Source organism: Heterodontus francisci, chromosome 11 (assembly GCF_036365525.1).
Source record: "Heterodontus francisci isolate sHetFra1 chromosome 11, sHetFra1.hap1, whole genome shotgun sequence".
Taxonomy (NCBI): Eukaryota; Metazoa; Chordata; class Chondrichthyes; order Heterodontiformes; family Heterodontidae; genus Heterodontus; species Heterodontus francisci.
Window position 1 is genome coordinate 22010533 of NC_090381.1, and position 27323 is coordinate 22037855.

General features: G+C 45.2%; 1 protein-coding gene across 4 annotated transcripts in view; it reads left to right on the forward strand.

The window, feature by feature from the left end:
* Positions 1-27323, forward strand: part of LOC137375133 (AMMECR1-like protein) — a 99701-nt gene that overhangs the window by 59936 nt on the left and 12442 nt on the right. For 3 of the 4 annotated variants that reach the window (XM_068041801.1, XM_068041804.1, XM_068041803.1), the window contains exons 3-7: positions 7081-7191; positions 8476-8590; positions 13596-13686; positions 14134-14230; positions 23879-24957. In XM_068041801.1, coding sequence (XP_067897902.1) covers positions 7081-7191; positions 8476-8590; positions 13596-13686; positions 14134-14230; positions 23879-23990 — 526 coding nt within the window. In that variant the 3' untranslated portion in view covers positions 23991-24957. Of the gene's footprint in view, positions 1-7080; positions 7192-8475; positions 8591-13595; positions 13687-14133; positions 14231-23878; positions 24958-27323 lie in introns of those variants that run through there. The other variant, XR_010975934.1, reaches the window with a different exon arrangement.

Here is a 27323-nt window from a genome sequence, read left to right on the forward strand (position 1 = left end):
TGGATAAATTCAGCAGGCTTTTAGAAGTCTGGAGGCTGTAAGGAAGACCAGAAGACACAAAGATCAGCAGCCTCAGAAGGGTGAGAGAGAGAGAGGAAGAGAAAATATTTGCTCTCAGAACACCGATACAGCGAAAGGCTGCTAATACTTGAACCCAATTTGAAAGTGGAGGGAAATAAAAAGACCAACGAGATCGCCTTATTCATGGAAGTCCAGGTCGAAAGTGCTTAGAAGAAGTGAGCGAAGAAGAAATTGGCTGGAATTTTACACCCGTCCATAGGAGCAGGTTGGGGGTTGTGTGGGGGTGCTGTAAAATTGAATGGGAGGTGGGAGGCACTATTACTGACGCCTTTCCACCCCCGCTGCAATTTTATGGGAGGCAGCAGTGAGAAACAACCTACCTACCCCAATTGACTGCCACTTAAGGACCTCCTCCTGTTACCGCTGGTATTTTACTAGTGGCGGGCAGGTGGCTCAGGCACCCTGTGCCCCATGGAGGAACCCCCCCGCGAAGCCCCAACCGCCCCCACTGAAATCAAGTACCCCCCCCCCCCCAACCAATTCCTCTTGCCTCACTGGGGCCTGGCCGATTGTCCCCGGCAAGGCCTCAAAACGTACCTTGTTTCCAGGGCTGCTGTCTCTCTTGCTGCTGCAGCTGGGTGCGGTCCCAGCAGTGGCCACTACTCCTGGAGGCGCTGCTGGGACTCAGAGCTGCCGGCCGGCTGATTGGCCAGCAGCTCCATTAGGCAGGACTTCCTGCCTCTGAGGGGTGGAAGTCCTGCCCAAGGCCAATTAAGGACCTGGGGAGTGTAAAATCCCAGCGAGGCTCCCCAGGCTCGATGGAGGTGGACGCGGCCCTGACGTCTTGGACGGTGGGCAGAGCCTCCCACCTTCTCTGAACCTTTTCTAGGGCCTCTAACTCCCACCATGTCAGGGGATCAGAACTGCATACAATGTTCTCGATGGGGTCTGACCATGATACTATGGTGCTTTTCGTCTTATATTGGATTGTTCTAGCCATGCATCCTAAAACCCTATTTGCTTTCCTTATGGCACTGGTTGCGGACCTTTGGAGTCTCCTGCACTTTAGTTCAGAGACCGGCTTGCTATACACATGCTTGGTGTTAGCCCTATCCATGTGCATTACTCTACATTTCTCTCTGTTAAATGCCAACTGCCAGATGTGGGCCCATTTCATTGTCTGTGGATTACATTGTAACTTTTTTCTCCTTAAGGGTGTTGACACTAACATAGATCTTTGTGTCATCTGCAAACCTGTGGACAGTGCCTTCTTCCAAAGCATTGATATAAATTGTGAAGAGTAATAGCGCTAACAGCACTTGTGACTGGTCTGCATGTGGAGCTGCTACCATTATTGATGACCCTTTGTCCCCCAAATTGTGATGTAACCCAACCAGAGAGTACCTAAAGCATGTGGCTTATTGCAGAATAGCTTGAGTTCCAGACTTTCTGCAAAATATTTAGGTCCTACACTAATTCTAAAGTATGAGAATCACAAGTCTATATATGGAATATCTGGGATAATAATCGATCCACATCATACCTTTTAGGAAAAAAGACCAATTTCTAGAATATAGAACCATAGAAAAGTTATGACACAGAAAGACGCCATTCAGCTCATCATGTCTGCACCGGCTGAGAAAACTAGCCACCCAATCTAATCCCACCTTCCAGCACCTGGTCGGTAGTCCTGCAGGTTTACAGCACTTCAGGTGCAGGTCCACATACCTTTTTAAATGCGTTGAGAGGTTCTGCCTCCACCACCGATCCGGTGAATTCCAGACACCCACCACCCTGTGGGTGAAAAGGTTTTTCCTCATGTCCCCTCTAATCCTTCTACCTTAAATCTGTGCCGCCTGGTAATTAACCTCTCCGCTAGGGAAAACAGGTCCTTCCTGTCTACCCTATCTAGGCCTCTCATAACTTTATAAATCTCAATTAAGTTACCCCTTAGCCTCCTGTGTTCTAAGGAAAACAACCCTAGTCTATCCAATCTTTCTTCATAGCTGCAATTTTCAAGCCCTGGCAACATTCTTGTCAATGTCCTCCTCTGTACTCTCTCCAGAGCAATTATGTCCCTCTTGTAATGTGACCAGATCTGTATGCAGTACTCCAGCTGTGGCCTAACCACAGTTTTATACAGTTCCAGCATTACATCCTTACTTTTGTATTCTATACCTCGGTCAATAAAGGAAAGCATCCCATATGCCTTCTTCACCACTTTATCTACCTGTCCTGCTATCTTCAGGGATCTGTGGACATGGACTAAAGTATCTGGGATAATGGGGCCAATTCCAGAATATCTTTAATATACTGGGCAATCCCAGAATATCTAGGACATGTGGTTCATTACAGAATATTTGGAATTTTTGGGCATTTATTGCCCATCCCTAATTGCCCTTGAGAAGGTGGTGGTGAGCTGCCTTCTTGAACCGCTGCAGTCCATTTGGGGTAGGTATATCCACAGTGCTGTTAGGAAGGGAGTTCCAGAATTTTGACCCAGTGACAGTGAAGGAACGGCGATATAGTTCCAAGTCAGGATGGTGTGTGACTTGGAGGGGAACTTGCAGGTGGTGGTGTTCCCATGTATTTGCTGTCCTTATCCTTCTAGTTGGTAGAGGTCGCGGGTTTGGAAGGTGCTGTCTAAGTAGCCTTGGTGCATTGCTGCAGTGCATCTTGTAGATGGTACACACTGCGGCCACTGTTCGTCGGTGGTGGAGGGAGTGAATGTTAGTAGATGGGGTGCCAATCAAGCAGGCTGCTTTGTCCTGGATGGTGTTGAGCTTCTTGAGTGTTGGAGCTGCACCCATCCAGGCAAGTGGAGAGTATTCCATCACACTCCTGACTTGTGCCTTGTAGATGGTGGACAGGCTTTGGGGAGTCAGGAGGTGAGTTACTCTCCCCAGGATTCCTAGCCTCTGACCTGCTTTTGTAACCACGGTATTTATATGGCTTCTCCAGTTCAGTTTCTGGTCAATGGTAGCCCCTAGGATGTTGATAGTGGGGGATTCAGCGATGGTAATGCCGTTGAATGTCAAGGGGAGATGGTTAGATTCTCTCTTGTTGGAGATGGTCATTGCCTGGCACTTGTGTGGCGCGAATGTTACTTGCCACTTATCAGCCCAAGCCTGGATATTGTCCAGGTCTTGCTGCATTTCTACACGGATTGCTTCAGTATCTGAGGAGTCACGAATGGTGCTGAACATTGTGCAATCATCAACGAGCATCCCCACCTTATGATTGAAGGAAGGTCATTGATGAAGCAGCTGAAGATGGTTGGGCCTAGGAAACTACCCTGAGGAACTCCTGCAGTGATGTCCTGGAGCTCCGATGATTGACCTCCAACAACCACAACTATCTTCCTTTCTGCTAGGTATGACTCCAGCCAGTGGAGGGTTTTCCCCCTGATTCCCATTGACCCTCAGTTTTGCTAGGACTCCTTGATGCCATATTCGGTCAAATGCTGCCTTGATGTCAAGGGCAGTCACTCTCACCTCACCTCTTGAGTTCAGCTCTTTTGTCCATGTTTGTGCCAAGGCTGTAATGAGGTCAGGAGCTGAGTGGCCCTGGCGGAACCCAAACTGAGCGTCACTGAGCAGGTTATTGCTAAGCAAGTGCCGCTTGATGCCACTGTTGATGACACCTTCCATCACTTTACTGATGATTGAGAATAGGCTGATGGGGTGGTAATTGGCCAGGTTGGACTTGTCCTGCTTTTTGTGTACAGGACATACCTGGGCAATTTTCCACATTGCAGGGTAGATGCCAGTATTGTAGCTGTACTGGAACAGCTTGGCTAGGGGCGCGGCAAGTTCTGGAGCACAGGTCTTCAGTACTATTGCCGGAATATTGTCAGGGCCCGTAGCTTTTGCAGTATCCAGTGCCTTCAGTCGTTTCTTGATATCACGTGGAGTGAATCGAATTGGCTCAAGTCTGGCATCTGTGATGCTGTGGACTTCAGGAGGAGGCCGAGATGGATCGTCAACTCGGCACTTCTGGCAGAAGATTGTTGCAAATGCTTCAGCCTTATCTTTTGCACTGATGTGCTGGGCTCCCCCATCATTGAGGATGGGGATATTTGTGGAGCCGCCACCTCCAGTTAGTTGTTTAATTGTCTACCACCATTCACGGCTGGATGTGGCAGGACTGCAGAGCTTAGATCTGATCCGTTGGTTATGGGATCACTTAGCTCTGTCTATCGCATGCTGCGTACGCAGTTTGGCACGCAGATAGTCCTGTGTTGTAGCTTCACCAGGTTTATTTATTTTATTTTATTTTATTTAGAGATACAGCACTGAAACAGGCCCTTCTGTGCCGACCAACAACCACCCATTTATACTAATCCTACATTAATCCTATATTCCCTACCACATCCCCACCTTCCCTCAATTCTCCTACTACCTACATACACTAGGGGAAATTTACAATGGCCAATTTACCTATCACCCTGCAAGTCTTTGGCTGTGGGAGGAAACCGGAGCACCCGGCGGAAACCCACACGGTCACAGGGAGAACTTGCAAACTCCGCGCGGGCAGTACCCAGAACTGAACCGCGGTCGCTAGAGCTGTGAGGCTGCGGTGCTAACCACTGCGCCACAGTGCCGCCCAAAATGAGGTTGACACCTCATTTTGAGGTATGCCTGGTGCTGCTCCTGGCATGCCCTCCTGCACTCTTCATTGAACCAGGGTTGGTCTCCTGGCTTGATGGTAATGGTAGAGTGGGGGATATGCCAGGCCATGAGGTTACAGACTGTGGTTGAGTACAATTCTGCTGCTGCTGATGGCCCACAGCGCCTCATGGATGCCCAGTTTTGCATTGCTGGATCTGTTCCAAATCTATCCCATTTAGCACGGTGATAGTGCCACACAGCACGATGGACAGTATCCTCAATGTGAAGGCAGGACTTCGTCTCCACAAGGACTGTGTGGTGGTCACTCCTACCAATACAGTCATGGACAGAAACATCTGCGGCAGGCAGATTGGTGAGGACTAGGTCAAGTATGTTTTCCCCTCTTGTTGGTTCCCCCACCACCTGCCGCAGACCCAGTCTAGCAGCTATGTCCTTTAGGACTCGGCCAGCTCGGTCAGTAGTGGTGCTACCGAGCCACCCTTGGTGATGGACATTTAAGTCCCCCACCCAGAGTACATTTTGTGCCCTTGCCACCCTCAGTGCTTCCTCCAAGTGGTGTTCAACATGGAGGAGTACGGAGTCATCAGCTGAGGGAGGGTGGTAGGTATTAATCAGTAGGAGGTTACCTTGCCCATGTTTGACCTGATGCCATGAGACCTCATGGGGTCCGAAGTCATTGTTGAGGACTCCCAGGGCAACTCCCTCCCTACTGTATACAACTGTGCCACCACCTCTGGTGAGTCTGTCCTGCCGGTGGACAGGACATAACCGGGGATGGTGATGGCAGTGTAAGGTATGATTCCGTGAGTATGACTATGTCAGGCTGTTGCTTGACTAGTCTGTGGGACAGCTCTCCCAATTTTGGCACAAGCCCCCAGATATTAGTAAGGAGGGCTTTGCAGGGTTGACAGGGCTGGGTTTGCCGTTGTCGTTTCCGGTGCCTAGGTCGATGCCAGGTGGTCTGTCCGGTTTCATTCCTTTTTATTGACTTTGTAGCGGTTAGGTACAACTGAGTGGCTTGCTAGGCCATTTCACAGGGCATGTAAGAGTTAACCACATTGCTGTCGGTCTGGAGTCTCATGTAGGCCAGACCAGGTAAGGACAGCAGATTTCCTTCCCGAAAGGACATTAGTGAACCAGATGGGTTTTTACAACAATCGACAATTCTTTCATGGCCATCATTAGACTAGCTTTTAATTGCAGATTTATTAATTAAATTCAAATTCCACCTTCTGCTGTGGTGGGATTTGAACCCATGTCCCCAGAGAAATACCCTGGGTCTCTGGGTTACTAGTCCAGTGATAATACCACTACGCCACTGCCTACCCTCAATAATAATTGCTAACTCCAGAATATTTGAAGTAGTGATCAATTGCCAGTATATCTGAGGTATGGGACTGATGCCACAATATCTGAGGTAACAGAATATTTCTAGACTGCCAGAGGTACGAGTAATTCTCGAATATGTAGAGACATTGGGCAAACTCCAGATGATCTGGGAGACTAGGCCAGAAACCCAGATATATCAGATAGTTACTAAACCATCTCTAGTTATGTATATCATTCCAGAATGTCATCCTACTGAGCTGTATGATCTGTTGTACCAGGGTATCTGTAACAACAAGATTATACCCAGAATATCTGTAGTAGCAGATTACTGTCGAGCCAGAATATCTCTAGTACCAGGTTATAACCTGAATATCCATAGCACCAGAATATGTGCGGTTGCGGATTATTCTGTGACTATGCATAGTACCAGAATATTTTCATAGCAGATTATACTTTGAACATCCGTGTTCCAAGATTTTACCCTAAGAATTATAGCACCAGAATAGCTGCAGTACCAGATCATGCTCTGAATATCTGTTATACCAGAATATGTGCGGTACCAGATTATTCCTTGATATTCATAGCACCAGAATACGTATCGTACCAAGTTATATTCTGATACTACATGATCTTCAGGGTATATGTAGTACCACATTATAGACTGAATATGCATGTTTCCAGATTATACCCTGAATATCTGTAGTACCAGAATATGCATACTACCACATTGTCCACACAATATCTTAGCTGCAGGGGTTACTTAGAATAGTCTAAGTTCCCTGACTATTCCCAGATATCTGATGTGCTGGGATAATCCTCGTGTTTGAGAGATACAGGTTTATCCCCAGAATATCCAAAGTTCTCAGCTGTCGGCAGCATATTTTGAGTTATAGGACTAATGTCAGAATAACTAATTTACGGGGCTAAACCCAGATTTCCCAAGGGACCACAGTTACCCTCCAATATTCGAGGCACTGGGCTTCTTGTCTGCATTTGAGGTTAATCTGTACAGCAGAGTCTCGTGTCAGGTGTTTGTGTTCTGTGCAGTCCATATGACCTGATTCTATTATGTAGGAATGAACGGCTTTGTGTTTTCTAGCCCACTGTTTGTAACGTGGAAGATGGGTCGGGATAAACGCCTGCGAGGCTGCATTGGGACCTTCTCTGCCATGAACCTCCATTCAGGACTCAGGGAATATACACTTACCAGGTAAGAACACTCGAGCCCTCTATGGAATGATAAGGAATCACAAAGATCGTGTTACCAATGTGAAAATGTGTTCCCCTTTCTCTCAGTTTTGTATTAGTATAATTTGTGTGAAGAATAAAAACCAACAGAGACTAGTTGGGCCGAATGGCCTGTTTCTGTGCTGTATATGCTATGTAATTTTATAACTGTTGGATGATGGTTAATTTCATGCACATAGTGATGCTGGGGCCACTGTAAATGAAAATCCTGGAAGTTTCCATACCTGCTGAATATCACAAAGTGAAAAACAGCCTTCATAATGTCTAACAGTTGGCAAGACAGCAGACTGAGAGCATGAGGTGACCTGTGCAGCGGTTGGTGCTGGGGGTAACTGAGCAGTTTCAGCTGGAGTAGAGGACCAGAAGATGTGCAGTTCTTGACTGGGTGACCTGTGCAACTCTGATTTTTGGGAGGGCAGTGTAACCTACATCGCTCCTGACTGAAAGGAGTATACTGTACAGGTCTCAACTGTGGGGAGAGAAAACCAGTTTGCCTCTTGATTTGGTGGGGTGGCAGGGGATGGAGTTAAGTGGAGAAATAACCTTTGCGGTTTATTATTGTGGTGGGGAGAAATGGTGTCGCGGTAAGGTAGCATGTGAGACTCTTTCTCTTGTTCTGAAAGAAGTGTTTGAATTCCTAACGTTCAGTGGACTTTTGATTTAACCAACCACCTTCACCCTGTTAATTGTATATTAATTGTGTTTAATTGTATGAAGGGTGGTGGTTATCCCTATAAATAAACACAGACTGAAACCTTGGTTATTGGGTTAGGAGGTGTATGCTTGTATTGTGTAATGCTGTAAATAAATATAAAAGTGTGTGAAATAAAAACAAAGTGCTGGAAATACTCAGCAGGTCAGGCAGCATCTGTGGAGAGAGAAGCAGAGTTAACGTTTCAGGTCTGTGACCCTTCATCTGTTCTGATGAAAAGTCACAGATGAAGGGTCACAGACCTGAAATGTTAACTCTGCTTCTCTCTCCACAGGTGCTGCCTGACCTGCTGAGTATTTCCAGCACTTTGTTTTTATTTCAGATTTCCAGCATCTGCAGTATTTTACTTTTATAAAAGTGTGTAAAGAATTGCTCCAGTTCTGTCCTTCATCAACTGGCTTTATGGAATATAACACACCCCACGTATCATCATTAAACAGATTCTTAGCTTCTCCTTTGTGCACAGTGGGTAGTGATCTATCAGTACTCTGAAATGCCCAGCCTAATCTCATTGATATCTTTCTCTCCTAACAGTGCTCTTAAGGACAGCCGCTTCCCTCCACTGACTCGTGAGGAACTTCCCAAACTCTTCTGCTCTGTTTCACTGCTCACTAATTTTGAAGATGCCAGTGATTACCTGGACTGGGAGGTAATGGAATTCCAGTTCAAACTTGCTGCCACCACAGTAGGGTGAAGAGGGGGAAATCCTTTTAAATTAAATGAGAAGTGTTTTTGATTGTACATTTTTCTCCTGTGTTCTCCCTTCGTCTCTCAAAGGTGCTGTGTTGTTCTAGAATAAGTTGTCCCAGGATGCGGGCAACTTTGTGGTATCTGAAACATCTAAGCCTGGACAGTGAGTATTGGCATGTGGTGGTGGGGGGTTATTACAGCAGGGCTTGGACCCTGTCCTTACCTGACATACACCCATGCATACTCCAGCAGGGGCCATTGTATAATGTTTCTTTTTGGTGCATGGAAGCTCATCACCATTCTTGCAAATCAAACCAATTGGAAATCTACACTCACCCTTTTGCGTTTCTGTTAGCTCCCTTATGGTGTACAACTGCACTGATAGGGACACATCCTATTTAACCTTTTCCAAGCGACTGGGTTGCAGGTTGGCTTATGAACGCCAAGAGTCTGCAAGGGTACTGTTCATGTTTAACCAGTTATGTCAGCCATGGCTCAGTAGGAAGCACTCTTGCCTCTGAGTCAGAAGGTTGTGAGTTCAAGCTCTACTTCAGAGAATTGAACACATAATTCAGGCTCACACTTCAGTATAGCACTGAGGTAATTCTGTACTGTCAGAGGTATTGTCTTTTGGATGTGACATTAAAAGGAGTCTTCGTCTGCCTCCTAAGATGGACATAAATGATTCTATGATACTATTTGTGGAGCAGCAGGGAAATTCTCCCATCCTGACCAATATTTATCTGTCATCAACCACTGAAAGTAAGTTATCTATTAATTTGTCATCTTGTTTGTTGGACCTTGCTGTACACAAATTAGCTGTTGCATTTCCCTACATTACAACAGCAACTATATTTCAAAAAGCACTTTGAGACATCCTGAAGACATGAAAGCTGCTATACAAATGCAAGATCTGTCTTTTTAACTAAAGCCACATAGCTTACCAGTGTAGACGCTAGTAAGATCCCCACTACTTATCTGTGGTGGATAATAGCTAGTTGATCAGTGAACAATCTACAAGCACAAATTTGCATACTTGCTAGGTACACGTCAAGTACCGGAAGCTGTGTTATAATCCATCTTCACAGCAGGTCTCGATTGCTTCAGAGAGGCTTTGAGTACTACTTTAGAGGCCACCTGATTTCACCTAACAGCTCTCCTTCCCTTTGCCATGTTCTTAACAGGACCCTGAGCAGGCAGCAGTTTGATTAAGATTTCAGCAACTGAATTCAGGAACCACTTAGTCACATCAACTGTTGTTAAGTCTTTTTTGTTAGGTGCTGCAGAGACCCAGTCCCAGGCTTCTTGGTCATTGAAATTGCTCTCTTGGCCCAGTTGCTCACAGCACAGTAGCTGTCAGCCTCTCTGACTTGGTAGTCACTTAGTTGTGGGACAATTATTATGAAAAAGCTATTGCAGGGCTACTGTCAACAAAGAAAGGAACAGGCCAAAGGCCTGAAGTTTCTAGCACATCAAATAGTGCAATTAGGAAACTAAATAAATATTGAGCACAGTGGCATAGTCAATTGCTCTGGCTCTCCGTATCCAATGACCTATGAACCCAGGAGGGAAGTAGAGAGCACTGTTGGCTATGGAATTTGCACCACCTTTAAAGCTCTAGGCCTGGCAAATTCCAGTCACCCAGGAGGAGCAATAGTTGTACAAAGAGGTACCTACAGTCTTGACAATTCTCAGTAAAGTGCAAGGATCCCAAAGTATATGACTCACGTTTAGCCTTGGAGACCCCAACATCCACTGGAAGTAGGAGATGGTCACTAAGCAGGATCAAACCTCAGGGACTATTTGTATTTGGTCCATAGGCTGTTCAACTAATTTTTTTTTTACCATGGAATGTTAGTTGACAGTCATTGACCATTCTATACGTTTCCTGTAAGGCAAGGACAATGTTACATTTCTGGGACAGAAAATGTCTACTCTCTTCTTGATGCCCAAGGAATTGATAAGTTGGCAAAAGACTGGCCAGCCAGCTGATGGACATCCTTGTGCTCCCATAATGGAATAATTGTCTGAGATAGGTTGAGAATATTTATTAATAGAGGGAAAGAGGGTTTCCCTTTGCATATAAACAAAAGAATATCATGTGAGTAAAATTGCACCCTGTGCTGACTGGAATTTAAACCGAATCATTGATTTCATGTTAGCAGCTCCAGGACGAGAATGAACAGCAGGTGACAGAAGGCAACCCTGCTGTCTGCCTCAAAATTGTTTGAACACTGGGGAGGAATGAGCATTGCTGTTGAGTCCTATAGAAGAATCACTATGGAATTGACAGATGAATGGGGCTGTCATGGGGTGTAGGATAGAAAAGCCGACATCATCAAGGTAGTCACAGAGCCAGATGGACCAGGTTAACTTTGTTCTTCAATTTTTTTCAACAATGAAGCTCACCTTTTCTGGATGAGGATGCTTGCAATAATGGATCCTAATGTAATAGCTAAACTCTTAGCCGAGATTCTCTGATCTAACACGACGTGTGAACGTGTAGATATTTTTATCTCCAACATTGAGACCTTCGATGCAGCTACTTCTGCTACTATCTCCCCTTCCTCTATTTCCTCACCCCCACAGGCTCCTGACCACCTCACCTGACCCCAGGCACTGTAGTCCTGGTCTTGTGTCAATCTGCAGTTTCTCCCTCATTTCCTGCATTCCTTTTCCTTGCTTATCTCAATATTGACTCTCCTTCTGCTTTTTAATCTCCTCCCTATTTAAATTCCGACCACTTTCCTCCTGTCTCCCATGTTAGCTGATATTGTTAATGATTCTCTCATGCATCGTCCCTCTCCCTTTGTGGATAGGTTAGCAAAGGTAAGGGAATCTTTTGTTGTCTCCTCTCGCAGATATTTCACAAAAGAATTCAGGTGCCCAGGCACCTGGTCTCTGCACTTTGTGGGGCTGTTGAGAATGCATCCATCCAGGAAGGAAGGTGCAACACAGAGTTTTGGGTATTCGCCAGATTGTCTGTATCCTCTCTTGACGCTACTGTGAAGAACTCATTCATCCACTGATGACTGCACATTGGCTCATACAAACTTTTGTCGAAAGACTGATCTCAGATGGAGTGGTTGTCAGCTGCCCCTCCCCACTGATAGAATGAAAGATGAAAACTCACTGGCTCAATAAATCCTATCTGACTCCATGGCTATGTCTTTTCGTTGTTGATTGAAGATCTAACAAAAGTCATTTTTTTTTTAACTAATCAGCTCATTAATCTTACAGATTTCACCAATCGTTTTCTTATTCAGTCAGGTCCTGTGTTAATCCCAAATAAAAACCATTAAATATTGGAGATGCACAACAGGTGGATTAGCATCTCGGAGAAAGGTTAGCATTTTGGTGTAAACTTCAACAGAACTGGCCAAGTACTCTTAATATAAACATGAACCCATAGAGCTAGTAACCCTCTCCTGAATGTTGTAAATGGAATATAGGTCGTGGGCAGTTTATTCTCAAAATGGATGTGCAAGCTAAAGAATGAAGCAGCATCAGATTGTCACCTCGCCTAATGGGGAGGCCAGTCCCCCCTCCCCAAATCAGCAATGGTCTGTTTCCCCTCCAGAAACCAGTGGTAGAAGGGAATGAGAGATGCTATGCTACAGTATAGCCACTTGGTGGCACAGCTGCATTCCCTAACTGAGCATCAATTGCACTCTATCTCAATGTATTCTCCAAGCCTTGCTGATGTATCCTGTCATTGCCTCACTATTTCTACATGCAGCATTGTAGTATTAATTTTCTTCATATTCAGACATCTTATTGAGGGAATTGAGCAAGCCATACTCACCAACCCTAGTGGTGTGTGGGGTGGGCCCCTTGTTCCAATCATCAGCGTAAAGAGAAGTTCACAAAATTGAACAATTCTGCATGAATTCTAGACATGGGGGCCCCTAGCTCCGACAGCAGGGATCAGAGATTGAACCTGTCATAGCAGCTCTTCACCATGCCAATCTGTCACTGACAGTCCACTCTGTCAGGACAATAATCACTTCAAAATAAGAATTCAAATGCTTCTAATGAAACCATTCACTGTTTAAGCAGGCAATGAAGGATTGTTGTACCTGGTTGCCAATGAGGTTAGCTGTTTAAAGCACTAATGATCAGGGTGTAAGTTGTATATTCAAGTTTATACATCCCACTGTTAGGACACACAATAAGCTGTGTGTGGGGGGTGGATGAAGTTACAAAAGTACCTAGACAGACAAAGTGAGTGGGCAAAACCATGGCAGAAGCAGTTCAATGTGGGAAAGTATGAGGTCATCCACTTTGGATTGGAGACTGATTGGAATATATTTTCTGCTGAGACACTGGGAGCTGTGGAGGAATAAGGGATTTAGTTGTCCATGTACTCAAATTACTCAAAGGCTAGTGCACAGATATCAACAGTAATCAAAAAGACTTATGGAATGTTTGCCTTTATCTCAAGATGGTTGGAATTTCCGAATGAGAAAGTGATCCTTCAGTTGTACAGAGTCTTGGTCACACACCATCTGGTGTACTGCTTTCAGTTTTGGGTATAGATCCACAGGAAAGATACTGGCCTGAAGGGGTACAGCACAGATTCACCTGAATTATATCAGGATTCAAAGGGTTAAATTCAAACTTGGCTTGAATTCCCCTGCGTTTAGAAGTTTGAGAAGTAAGCAACTGAGGACAATTATATTGCAGTTGCCAGTACCTTAGCTGAGACTGGTGAACTTGGGGTACATCTGGGACTTTTCTGGTCTGAATTGCTCCATTCTGCATGAGCCATCACAGAAGCTAGTTTGTTTTAAAGTAACGGTGCATTCAGTGAGCCTTTTCGCCCTTTGTTCTGTTAATGAGGTAACAGATTGGTTTAGGCCTTGTCACTGGACATGGGGTTGCATTTTCACACATCGAGTAATGGTGTGTTAAATGAAATGTATTTTGTTTTCTCATAGTAATAAAGATGAATCTGTGTTTAGGTGGGAGTACATGGGATTCGAATAGAGTTTGTGAATGAGAAGGGGGCAAAACGCACAGCAACGTACTTACCAGAAGTGGCCAAGGAACAGGGTAGGTGTGAGCCACCACCTGGTGAATCTAGTCCTTTAGCCCTCTGTTTCTACATGTGTTTATGAGGGGCAGGAAGAAGGACAATTGCTGTCCATTTTCATATTGCTGAAGGCCCATTGTTTGGTAATAGAAAAGCAGCTTTAACGTTTTCACATTGTCTTGTGTGCAACCTCATTCTTTTGATTGTATATATGTAATTGATTTTAATAGTTTGTCAAGATAGCTTTAAGTAAATCCAGTTAGAGGGAAGGCATTACAAACAGCTTTGTGTCCCCATTTTCCTCTAATATTTTCCCTTTACTTCATTATCCTGGTGATTGTAATTTGTGTATGTGGCCATCTGCTGGTGACCTGGTACAGCCATGTGGCTGGTATTGGAGCCTCACTGCAGGCTGGTACCAAGGTATAGATTTATCCCTGGCACTACCTGTGTGTGTTGTTTTGCAGACTGGGACCAGATTCAGACCATAGACTCTCTTCTGCGTAAAGGAGGTTACAAAGCTCCAATCACAAATGAATTCAGGAAAGCAATCAAACTCACCAGGTAAGTAACGCAGTAAAACTATATTCAGGACTGTAGAAAGAGATTGGAAGCCAATAAGACACGTGCATCTGTATAAAGACTGGAGGCAGGTTATCCTGTAGAGAGATTGGAGGCAGGTGAGACATGAACCTATAAGGAGGGTATCAATAATTCTAGGTGAAATCCGTTTAATTGTTTAGTTTAGTCTGGGTCAGTTACAGGTGGGCATAGTGCCTCTTATTGGTTTTGGAGTTCAGCTGTGAAATTATCCCTGGTTGATTCTGGAGTACCTCCAATAGACCAAATGGCCTTTTCTCTTCCTTGAGTTTTATTAGCAGAGGTGAAGTCTATTGCTGATTTGGGTCTGGTATGTCGGAGTTGTTTATTGGATCACTCATGGATTTAAAGTGACATGACAGATATGTATTAGGGTGGGGGTCTGTTTAATTGTTTCATTTGTGGGTGTGGGCAGGGAGGGAATTGACATCTGTTTCAGATATGTATGTTCCTTAATCCCTTACTGGTTGGGGGTACTCTAATCTATTATGGTTTGCGCTTTGTATACACTGTTTCCTCTTCAACGGTTGTAGTAATCTCCTCATTAGTGACATATTCCCCTTGTGTTTCCTCAATATATTTCTTGGAGTGCAAAATTTAAGGCTAGCAGTTACCCTACTTTCCAGTAATATTGTGCACTGGAGTTTCTTTGGGTTTCCCTCTTTCCTCTGAATACAGATCTGAAAATGTCACAGTTCAGATTCTTTTATACAGTTTATGATTACTAGCCAAGTTTATTTGCATTTAAGTCATATACAAAAGTAGAAGTATTAGGCAAAATACAAGATGATATTGCCACAGATGAGTATGTAGATTGGATAGTCTCCTTTAACTATTATAGGGTACATTTCTTTGTTACAATGTGTTACAGATGTGTATGCGTCCCTCAGTTTTCAGAGATTCTTACATATGTATAACAGATTTTTTAGTTTGGGTTACTGATCTGTCAGAGAATTTGATGGTTTCTTGCTGTTTAAAGGGTCCTGAGGTATGTTGCACAAGGTTTCTTTCCTACAGTTCTGTGTCAAGCATTCCCAGGTCTGATTCAAGACTGTCTGAGGAAAAGTTCAATAAGAGCAGGTATAGTGTTGGCTAGATATAGGGTATAGCCTCTTCTGGAGGGTAAAGCTTCATCGATATTAATGAAAGAGCTTGGTCAGTCAAGCCCCCCCACCTGCCAAGAATGAGGAAAATTCATGAACATTGATTTTAAACAGTTGTTGGTGAAGAAAGAACCTGCTTTAAAAAGAAATTGGAGACTTTGTCTGGAGACATTAACATATCAACAGACAGTAATTCAAAGGACAAAGGAGCTATTAACTGCTCCAATTTAATCCGCAATGGACTTTTGATTACCAGACATTGAAGCATTCCAGGTTAACTAAGATGGCCGAATACACAAACAGACGTGGTCAGACCAGTTTAGTCACATGACTAACTGTTGAAGTTTTTTGAATTTGAACTTCCAACAGGGAATTTGAATTCAAAGCTGTTTTCTCCTGAACTGAGAACACCTCTCTCCTGTCTGCTCTAATCTCGCTCTCGCACGCTTCGGAAACCATTGAAGACACATGAACCGCAAAAGAGAAAAGTCTCCTACAGTAAGCAAGGTTTAAGAAGAATACTGGGCCCCAACGAAAAGCAAGACTATTTACAAAGGGACTACAGTGAGCTCGAAGCACAGTAAACAAGAAACTTTCCTGATATTGCCTCAAACCTCTCCATTTTATTTTTCTTCTCTTTTCTGTCCCTATTTGCATGTGCGTATCGTGTGTGCATGCTAGCGTGGACACGTCATATATCCGTAGACGTTAACCATATTAGAGTTTAAGTTTATGGTTTAATAAATTTCACTTTTCTTTTTCAAAGCGATTCCTGATAACGCAGCTCGGCCACTGATGTCATCAGGCTGCGCCAAGGTGCGCACATGCGCAGACGGGTCCTGCTCTCTGCGCGTGCACTGCGTTCCAACTTGCCAGGACTGGTTAGCACATGCGCCGATTACATCATTGCGTGACGTGTGCATCTTCGGGCAACGCGCCTGGTCGGCCTCTGTGCATGCGCTTTATGCGTACAGCAATGCGACGCCAACGGGTATTCACCCATGCCTCAAGCTCCGCTCCCCCACCCCCTCGCTGTTCTCTGCGGCCGCTCCGCTTCCTCCCCTCGCTACTCTCTCTGGCCGCTCCGCTCCCCGTCCCGGCCCGCTCCGCTCCGCTCTGCTCTCCTCCCCCCATCTTTAGTCCTGGCAGCTGCCATCTTTAGTCCTGGCAGCTGCCTGAAGTCGCAGACTGTGACGTTTTAGCGGCACATGCACGAATGTTAGTGGTAGTGTTGTCAGCAAACGCAACCTTTTTTAAACCTAAGAAAGCCTGTTTATGCTCATTTCTTTGCTTTATAATTGGAAAGTGGTGAAAAGGATTCACCAAAGGGGGGGCTATAAACACAGTGTGTTTAAAATTAAACCCTGTTACAATAAGACCAGGTGAAGACAGTAAAAAACCCTTAGACACCTTTCTCACCTGGTCGTAACAGCTTGCGTTTCGCAACTTCAGGACACCCCAAAGCACGTCGCACCCAGTGAAGTACTTTTGAAGTGTGGTCACTATTTTAGTGTAGAGAAATGTCGCAGCCACATGTGCAGAGCAAGATCCCACAAACAGCAATAAGATAAATGACCAGATAATTGTTGATGGTTGAGGAATAAAGACCTCTACTTCAATGGGCTGGATTTTACGATGGGCGGATGGGAGCTGGCCACTGACGTAAAAATCGGTCGCGAACCCCCTTCCGCCTGGCCTGGGGATCCGTCCCGCATTTTACGGATCCCCGGGCTTTAAGTGTTCCGAGGCGGGACTTCCACCCGCTTGAGGTCCCGTCTCATTGAGCTACCGGCCAGTCATCGGGCCGGCAGCTCTTAGTCCCAGGAGCAGTGGCCACTTCTGGGACTGCAGCCAAGCTGAGGACATGGAGCCAGGACTACAGGTAAATTTGGTTGGCCTCGCCATTGTGGTCAATCGCGTTCCGGTGAGAGAAGGGGTGGTGGCGGGGGGGGGGGGGGGGGTGCATGTCGGGTCCTGGGGGTGGTTGGGAAAGTGGGGGCGGCCCTCAATCGGGCACCGTGTGCCTGTTTGTCAGGACCCACCCCCGGGGCGCTGAAAGACTGCCAGCTTTCACTGGTAAGTGGCCACTTTAGGGCATTGATTGATCTGGGGCGGGCAGCCCGTTTCTCGTACCCCCCCCCCCCCCCCCCGCAGCCCCGACCCACATAAAGTGGGTGGGAGGCGGGAGTGGGTCGGGAAGGCCTCCCAGAGCCAGCCAATGGGTAGACATGTGGCCTCGGTTTGCTGTCTCATCTGAAAGATGGCACCTTTGATAGTGCAGCACTCCCTCAGTACTGCACTGAAGTGTCAACCTAGATTATGTGCTCAATTCTCTGGAGTGGGGCTTGAACTCTCAAACTTCTGACTTGGAGGTGAGAATGCTACCGCTACGCCACAGTAATACTTCAGGAAGCACTTCCAGATGAAATATAGAATGGATTGGATGCAGGGTAAAGCTCCCTGTAGGCTGTCCTCAACAGGTATAATGTGGTAAACTCCTAGCTATTGAGCAATTCCAATTAAGGAAATTAACCCCTTTGTGAAGAACTTTGGGATTTTTTCTAAGTTAAAGATGCCATAATTGAGGTTGAATGCAGTGGATAGGCGCAAGGTAAAGCTTCCTCTACGGACTGTGCAGTTAAGGGATATGACACAGGGTTGTTGACTGAATCCTTTACTTGGTGAGTTTTCTGTTTACCCATACCAGCAATTGAAGTTGCTGAACGGTGGCCATGTTCTTCCCTACAGAATAAATGGAAAGAAATCTGATAGTTCATCCTGGGCACCTTGTCTGCTGGCTGATAGTTGGCTCAACTCGCCTTCCTTTCTGTACCAGAGAATTGGGTGGAAAAGAAGAGCGAAAAAGAGAAAAAATAGTGAAAGCAGAAATGGAAAATAAATGTTCAAATGTGTGAAATATAAGCAGCCAATACTGGAAGTTCCCGCTGCAACAAGCCCATCAGTATCTGAAAAGAGGAAGGACAGATTAACATTTTAGTTTTATACCTTTTGTCAGAACTCTAGCAACACAATGGTAAGCTGCCATCCATTGTTTTAGTTTTTTTACTCTTTCATGGGAAGTGGACGTTGCTGGCAATGCCGGCATTTGTTGCCCATCCCTAATTGCCCTTGAATTGAGTGGCTTGCCAGGCCATTTCAGAGGGAAGTTAAGAGTCAACCACATTGCTGTGGGTCTGGAGTCACATGTAGGCCATACCAGGCAAGAACGGAAAATTTTCTTCTCTAAAGGACATTAGTGAACCAGATGGGTTTTTACGACAAGCGATTGATAGATACATGGCACCATTGCTGAGACTAGCTTTCAATTCCAGATTTTTATTAATTAATTGAATTTAAATTCCACCAGTTGCTGTGGTGGGATTTGAACCCAATCCCCAGGACATTAGCCTGGGCCTCTAGATTGCTATAATAGCAAAATAATGCAGATGCTGGAAATCTGAAATAAAAACAAAAAATGCTGGAAATATTCAGCAGGTCTGGCAGCATCTGTGGAGAGAGAAGCAGAGTTACCGTTTCAGGCCAGTGACTTTTTTTCAGAACTGGAAACGGTTAGAAATGTAATAGGTTTTAAGCAAATAAAGCAGGGGTGGGACAAGAGATAACAAAAGGGAAGGTGTTGATAGTACACAGGGTCACAGAGAATAACTGACAAGAAGGTCATGGAGCAAAGCCAAAGGGTGTGTTAATGATGTGCTGAAAGACAAAGCGTTAGTGCAGAGAGGGTGTGAATTGACAGAAAAATTAACAGCCCTAGCCAAAAGCACAGACATGAAAAAACAGTGGGCAGGCACATGGTAAAAATCAAAATGATGAAGCAAACTAAAAGAAAATAAAAATAAAAAATAAAAACAAAAGAATATAACTAAAAATAAAAAAGGGGGGCCCGTCATGCTCTGAAATTATTGAACTCAATGTTCAGTCCGGCAGGCTGTAGTGTGACTAATCGGTAAATGAGATGCTGTTCCTCGAGCTTGTATTGATGTTCACTGGTACACTGCAGCAAGCCCAGGACAGAGATGTGGGCTTGAGAACAGGGGGATGTGTTGAAATGGAAAGCAACTGGAAACTCGGGGTCATGCTTTCGAACTGAGCGGAGGTGTTCCGCAAAGCGGTCACCCAATCTGCGTTTTGTCTCCCTGTGTAGAGAAGGCTGCATTGTGAGCAGCGAATATAGTATACTAAATTGAAAGAAGTACAAGTAAATCGTTGCTTCATCTGAAAGGAGTGTTTGGGGCCTTGGATAGTGTGAAGGTAAAAGGGCAGGTATTACACCTCCTGCGATTGCATGGGAAGGTGCCGTGGGAAGGGGACGAGGTGTTGGGGGTAATGGAGGAGTGGACCAGGGTGTCGCGGAGGGAGCGATCCCTTCGGAATGTTGAAAGGGGAGGGGAAAATGCGTTTGGTAGTGGCATCATGCTGGATGTGATCGAAATGTCAGAGGATGATCCTTTGGATGTGGAGGCTTGTAGGGTGAAAAGTGAGGACACGGGAACCCTGTCGAGGTTCTGGGAGGGAGGGGAAGGGGTGAGGGTAGAGGTGCAGGAAATGGGCCGGACACGGCTGAGGGCCCTGTCAACCACAGTGGGGGGGGGGGGGGGGGGGAATCCTCGGTTGTGGAAAAAGGAAGACATGTCAGAAGCGCTGTTGTGGAAGGTTGCATCATCAGAGCAGATGCGTCGGAGACGGAGAAACTGGGAGAATGGAATGGAGTCCTTACAGGAGGCAGGGTGTGAAGAAATGTAGTCGAGGTGAATACTGTATTTGCTGCTCACAATGCAGCCTCCTGGAGACCAAACACAGATTGGGTGACCGCTTTGCGGAACACCTCCGCTCAGTCCGAAAGCATAATCCCGAGCTTTCGGTTGCTTTCCATTTCAACACCCGCCCCCCCCCCCCCTCCCCACCGACTCCTGCTCTCATGCTGACATCTCTGTCCTGGGCCTACTGCAGTGTTCCAGTGAACATCAACTCAAGCTCGAGGAACAGCATCTCATTTACCGATTAGGCACACTACAGCCTGCCAGACTGAACATTGAGTTCAGTAATTTCAGAGCATGATGGGCCCCCCCTTTTTTATTTTTAGTTATTTTTTTTGTTTTTACTTTTTATTTTATTTGAATTTGTTTCATTATTTTTTTTTACCATGTGCCTGCCCACTGTTTTTTTTCATGTTTGTGCTTTTGGCCAGGGCTGTTCATTATTCTGTCATTTAAAACCCTCTGTACTAAAGCTTTGTCTTTTAGCACACCATTAACACACCCTTTGCCTTTGCTCCATGACCTTCTTGTCAGCTTTTCTCTGTGACCCTCTGTCCTGTCAGCATCTTCCCTTTTGTTATCTCTTGCCCCACCCCTGCTTTATTTGTTTAAAACCTAACACATTTCTAACATTTGCCAGTTCTGATGAAGGCTCACTGACCTGAAACATTAACTCTGCTTCTCTGTCCACAGATGCTGCCTGGCCTGCTGAGTATTTCCAGGATCTTTTGTTTTTATTTACCTCTAGATTACTAGTTCATTGACAATGCCACAACGATGCTGACATTGGGAGAAAATTGAAACAGAGAAGAAAGTGAAAGGTTTCTTGATGGCAGTTGAAAATTCTAACCTAACAAAGGAATGTGGGTCTTGAATCTTGTTGCTTCACTTTGAAACTGATCAATGTTTTGAATCTTCACACACACCTCCCGTGAAGAAGAGTGCGAAGTAGTGGAAGAATTTTCAGACTGCTTAACAGTCTGACTGGCTGTGATGTGAAAGTTTCTTCTATAGTTGTAACTATCTTTATACCAGCCAATAGTAGGGGCTAATCCCATAAGCTGGGAGGGTTTGTATGGGCTTCCACAACCCATACGATGAGGTGTCATGAGTATCCCGCTGGACATTAAGCTAGAATTCAGAGGCCAGCTCCAGTCTGCACATGCCTAGGACTGTCTGGAGTGGGTTTTGATCTCTGAATCTTCTGAACTAGCTAGTGGAAATGCTACCACTGAGCCAAAGGCTTGCTTGTTTGGAACTGATAATTGAATCGTTTAGTTGTTGGACAATGATATCTGATTCTCTCTCTTGGGTTGAGTTATCTAGTCTTAGTCCAAGCAGCAGTAGGACCACTGCAATTTGTGTTGTCACCCCTTGGCTAGGGAAAGGATGGAAGGCGGAGGAAGGCAATTATCAGTAATTGCAACTGAATACCAGTCCATGTGTGGATACTGGTTTCCTCACAGGATCCCGAGATGGCAGGACTGTCCTATGAAGAGAGGCTGGGGGAACTGGGCCTGTATTCCCTAGAGTTTCGAAGAGTGAGAGGTGATTTCATTAGAGGCTGCAAAACACTTAAAGGGATAGACAGGGTAGATGCAGGTAAGATGTTTCCCCTGGTTGGGAATCCAGAACCAGGGGACACCATTTCAAAATAAAGGGGAAGCCATTTAAGACCGAGATGAGGAGTAATTTCTTTACTCGGAGATTGGTGAATCTTTGGAATTCTCTACCTCGGAGGGCTGTGGAAGTTCAGTCATTGAGTATGTTTAAAGCAGAGATTGACAGATTTCTAAATACCAATAACATAAAGGGATATGGGGATAGTGTGGAAAAAAGGCATTGAAGTGGATGATCAGCCATGATCATATTGAATGGCGGAGCAGGCTCGATGGGCTGAATGGCTTAGTCCCTTTTTTTTTATTTATTCATTCCTGGGATGTGGGCGGCGCTGGCTAGACCAGCATTTATTGCCCATCCCTAATTGCCCTTGAGAAGGTGGTGGTGAGCTGCTTTCTTGAACCGCTGCAGTCCATGTGCGATAGGTGCACCCACAGTGCTGTTAGGAAGGGAGTTCCAGGATTTTGACGTAGCGACAGTGAAGGAATGGCGATATAACTCCAAGTCAGGATGGTGTGTTGCTTGGAGGGGGACTTGCAGGTGGTGGTGTTCCCATGCATCTGCTCACCTTGTCCTTCTAGGTGGTAGAGGTTGTGGGTTTGGAAGGTGCCGTCTAAGGAGCCTTGGTGAGTTGCTGCAGTGCATCTTGTAGATGGGACACACTGTTGCCACTGTGCGTCGGTGGTGCTGGGAGTGAATTTTGGTGGATGGGGTGCCAATCAAGCGGGCTGCTTTGTCCTGGATGGTGTCGAGCTTCTTGAGTGTTGGTGGAGCTGCACCCATCCAAGCAAGTGGAGAGTATTCCATCACACTCCTGACTTGTGCCTTGTAGATGGTGGACAGGCTTTGGGGAGTCAAGAGGTGAGTTACTCGCCACAGGATTCCTAGCCTCTGACCTGCTCTTGTAGCCACGGTATTTATATGGATACTCCAGTTCAGTTTCTGGTAAATGGTAATCCCCAGGATGTTGATAGTGGGGGATTCAGCGATCGTAACGCCATTGAATGTCAATGGGAGATGGTTAGATTCTCTCTTGTTGGATATAGCCATTGCCTGGCACTGTGTGGCACGAATGTTACTTGCCACTTATCAGCCCAAGCCTGGATATTGTCCAGGTCTTGCTGCATTTCAGCACAGACTGCTTCAGTATCTGACGAGTCGCGAATGGTGCTGAACATTGTGCAATCATCAGAGAACATCCCCACTTCTGACCTTATGATTGAAGGAAGGTCATTGATGAAGCAGCTGAAGATGGTTGGGCCAAGGACACTACCCTGAGGAACTCCTGCAGTGTTGTCCTGGAGCTGAAATGATTGACCGCCAACAATCACAACCATTTTTCTTTGCGCGAGGTATGACTCCAGCCAGCGGAGAGTTTTCCCCCTGATTCCCATCGCTGCGGCTCCTTGATGCCATACTTGGTCAAATGCTGCCTTGATGTCAAGGGCAGTCGCTCTCACCTCACCTCGAGTTCAGCTCTTTTGTCCATGTTTGAACCAAGGTTGTGATGCTCCTATGTTCCTGTCAGGATCAGGTTAGATGCTGTTATGATTCCAATGCCAGCTGACACTCACTCCACCAAGGCTGACGCATGAAAAGTAGCCACTTTGGGACAGTAGTGGGGGCTGGCTTGGTGTCTGTGCTAATACCAGATCATTATTCCACGCTTTCAGGAAGTGGCTGGGTGATGGTGATCGGGGTGTAGAACATACGAATATACGAATTAGGAGCAGGAGTAGGCCATTCGGCCCTTCAAGCCTGCTCCGCCATCCGATAAGTTCATGGCTGAACTGATTACTCCACATTTCCACCTACCCCCGATAACCTTGCACCCCCTTGCTTATCAAGAATCTATCTACCTCTGCCTTAGAAATATTCAAAGACTCTGCTTCCACTGCCTTTTGAGGAAGAGAATTCCAAAGAGTCAGGACCCTCTGAGGGAAAAAAGTTTCTCCTAATCTGTGTCTTAAATGGGCAGCCCCTTATTTTTAAACAGTGACCCATAGTTCTAGATTCTCCCACAAGGTGTGTCCAATTGTGTCACTTGTCTGTCTGGTTCAGATCTAACCAGGCGCAGCCACGTTAATGAGCTTCCATTTCTTTTTCCTCAGGTACCGCAGCGAGAAAGTAACAATCAGCTACGCTGAGTACATGGCCTCTCGACAGCACTATTTTCAGAACGGCACCCTCCATGCTCCACCTCTCTACAATCATTACTCCTGACAACAGGCTGCAAGACCAATCACGGGACTCCACCTACGACCTCATCGGGGGTGACGCCTCCACTTCCTGGTCTAGTTACTTTTACTACTGCACTATTTTATGATGCTAGCTTCCGTTGCCAAGCACGCCTTCGGTCAGTGCTACCTCAGACAGACTTGGCAACGGAATGCTGCGGTGAAACAGTAGAATATTGTTGGGGGACGGGGGGAGGGATTTCTAATGAATCTTATTTCTGTTTCTATACTTGTTTACCTACGTTTGCCTTACTTTGGTAACTTGCAGGACTTCAAATATGAACTGCAGGTTTTAGTACTGAAACCATTGATGTGTGTAGGGTGCTCAGGCTCTTTGACAAGGGGGACAGCGTTTCCACTAAGTTGCTATTTTCAGTTGCATCTCCCTAAGCCAAAAAGCCAGGTCACTAGTTTGCGATTTTTGTGGAGTGAATTCCCCAAATCACTGGTCAAAATTGGGGAAAAAATTCCAAAATCCTTTGTAATAAAAATGGAGTTTGACTTTATTTAGTTGGTACAAACCAGTGGCCTTCCAGTAGGTGCAACTGAAAATAGGATCAGGCCAGAAACGTTTTCCTTTGTTACTTTAAAAAGTCCTGTCTCCTGTGACACAAGTAAGTATTAACTTGAAGCAAATAACAGGATTTCAAGCTGACACGTTGTGCGTAATTGCCAAGTGCCAATTGGCATACGATTACGTGCCGCGTGCCTGCAGGTCAAGTAGAAACCAAGTGTAGATGCTGGATTTCTCTGCACATTATACAAGAGTACAGCACAGTCCCAGTTCCAGCAGTCACTGGCAATAATCCGGTTATCTTTTAATCAACAGTATTGGAGGGGCAGTAAAATCTAATAAGGTTTTTTTTGTTGGCCTCATTTGCTACTTGTATATCTATAGCCCAAACGTACACGTTTTGTGAATGAAAACCCTTTGATAAAGTGAATTGTATTTACTCTGTGTCTCTTGGTCTGTGTATGACATTACATGCCTGTTCTCCATAGTCCTAATCATCTGGAATGATCCTTCTCTCTGTGCAGAAGCCTTCTCCTGGTGAGCAGTGCACTGAATGCTAATGTCTGAGTTTAGCAGTGTGGTGCTCAGGGCTCTTTCATGTTTGGAGCCCTGAGTCCCGATTAATTGTTCAAAACCAATTCCTCCAATGGCTTAGTGGGTGAAGATACTGCCAGGAGCAGCACTAAGCAACGAGAGGATCCCAGGTTTGAATCCCAGGCTGTGCTGAATGATCTGGTCACCATTCAGTATCCTACAATTGACCTCAGTACCCCCAAAATTAGGGAGGTGAGAAGAATCAGTGAGTTCTTGCTGCTGATTACTGTTTAGTGACCCGTGCTGGAAAATGTACGAGGACAGGATCAGGTTTGGCAGCCATGCCGTCTGTGGTCAAGTAGCCTCTTGGTGTTTGCTCTTTGGGCTCATGTAGAAAAAAACGGAAGGTTGGGTACAATACCAGAACTTATTTCCGTCATAAACCTTACTAAGTTTAAACAATCTAAGCAGCTGATAACTTTTAAGGGTGTTATTTCAATGCTTTAAAAAAAAAACACAATTAATCATAGTCATCATAGTTTTGCATAGGAACGAGTCAACCCTATTTTATCTGACACATATAGAAGCAAAATATTGTTTTTAATTTCCTCACTTAATGTCCCTAAAGAAAATCACAACCATCGATCATAAAAACTCTTCATTTGGCTGTGCTGCATAATAATTTATCACCGGCAGTGTGGTCAACTTTGGCTCTACCCTTCACTTCTGACTGGTCAGTCATTGCTCAATCATCGCTCCCTTCCACACATTACAGATGTAAGTTGATTAACTGACAGGTCCAGGCTTACACTATCTTGTACTCAACGTCCTATGTGGACCATGGAGAAAACTTCCAATCTCTGGAAACTTACCTCATTTAGCAGCTTCATGGTATTGCACAGAATCAGTCGGAGATCTATTCCAGTGCAACATCATAAGTTGGATAGCTGGGGTTGAGTGAGAAGAGCCTGGTTAGTAATATTGTGTATTAACAACATAGTCAAAGACGTCATCTAAGAGAGGACAGGGGACTGGAAACAGAGCAGCAAACACACATTCCATCAATGGAGATGTCATGTTAATAAGTATGTCATCAGGATAAGAAGTTCCTCAATGGAATACCAGACTGAATGTGATGTGTTATCAGCCTGGCACCTTTTCTTTGAAAGCGACATGTGTTCCTGACAACCGGGCAGTTGAAAACATCCCATACAGAAATTTCCAAATACCATCTCCAGTCTGTCGAGGAGGCCATTCAGCTGCTCAATGCTACTTCACCATTCAGTTAGACCATGGCTGATCTATACCATATCTCCATTTACCTACCTGTTTCCCTATCCCTCAATATCCTCAGTGAACAAAAAAATCTATCAATCTTTATTTTGAAAGTTTGAACAGATTTTTTGGGGGGCGGGTGAAGAGTTTCAAATTTCCACTACCCTTTGTGTGAAGAAGTGCTTCCTGACATTCACAGCTGAATGGTCTAGCTCTAATTTTAAGCTTGTGCCTCCTTGTTCAGGTATTCTCCACCAGAGGAAATAATTTCTCTATCCTATTAAATCCTTTAATCATCCTAAATGCCTTAATCTTCCATATTCAAGGGAACACAAAAATTCTGATGAATCTGTGCTGCATCTGCTCCCAAGACCAATATATCTTTTCTGAGGTGTGGTGCCCAGAATTGAACACAGTACTCCAGATGGGGTCTAGCCAGAGCTCTATACAATGGTAGCATAACTTCCACACATCTGTATTCCAGTCCCCCCTTGAGATAAATGTCAACATTCTATTAACTGTTTATTTTTCGCACTTGTCCACGTGCTTTTAATAATTTCGATACTTGGACCCCCTAAATCGCTCTGCTCTTCCACACTTTCTAGCTTCTCACCATTTAGAAAATACTCTGATCTATTTATCTCCGGTCCAAAGTGGATGAACTCACTTTCCCACTTTGAATTCTGTCTGCCACAGTTTTGCCTACTCACTTTATCTATCAATGTAATTCTGCAACTGGGGTCTTGAACCCAGAGTTTGCACATCTTTGTGCAACTGTTAACCACCTCAAATACCCATAGTTGCTGCAGAGTGTCTGTCTTGTAGTGCACAAGTTTGGGCTGCTTCTATACAGCACTTTAATGCGGTGCCCTTTTGGCTGAGGATCAAACACCAAATGTATAGATGGCCAAAAGCACTTGAGTGCAGTGTTAATGAAGCCACCTAAAGCAGGAAGGATGTGATATAAAAGCCTTGCCAAAAAGGTAAGTGTTCTCA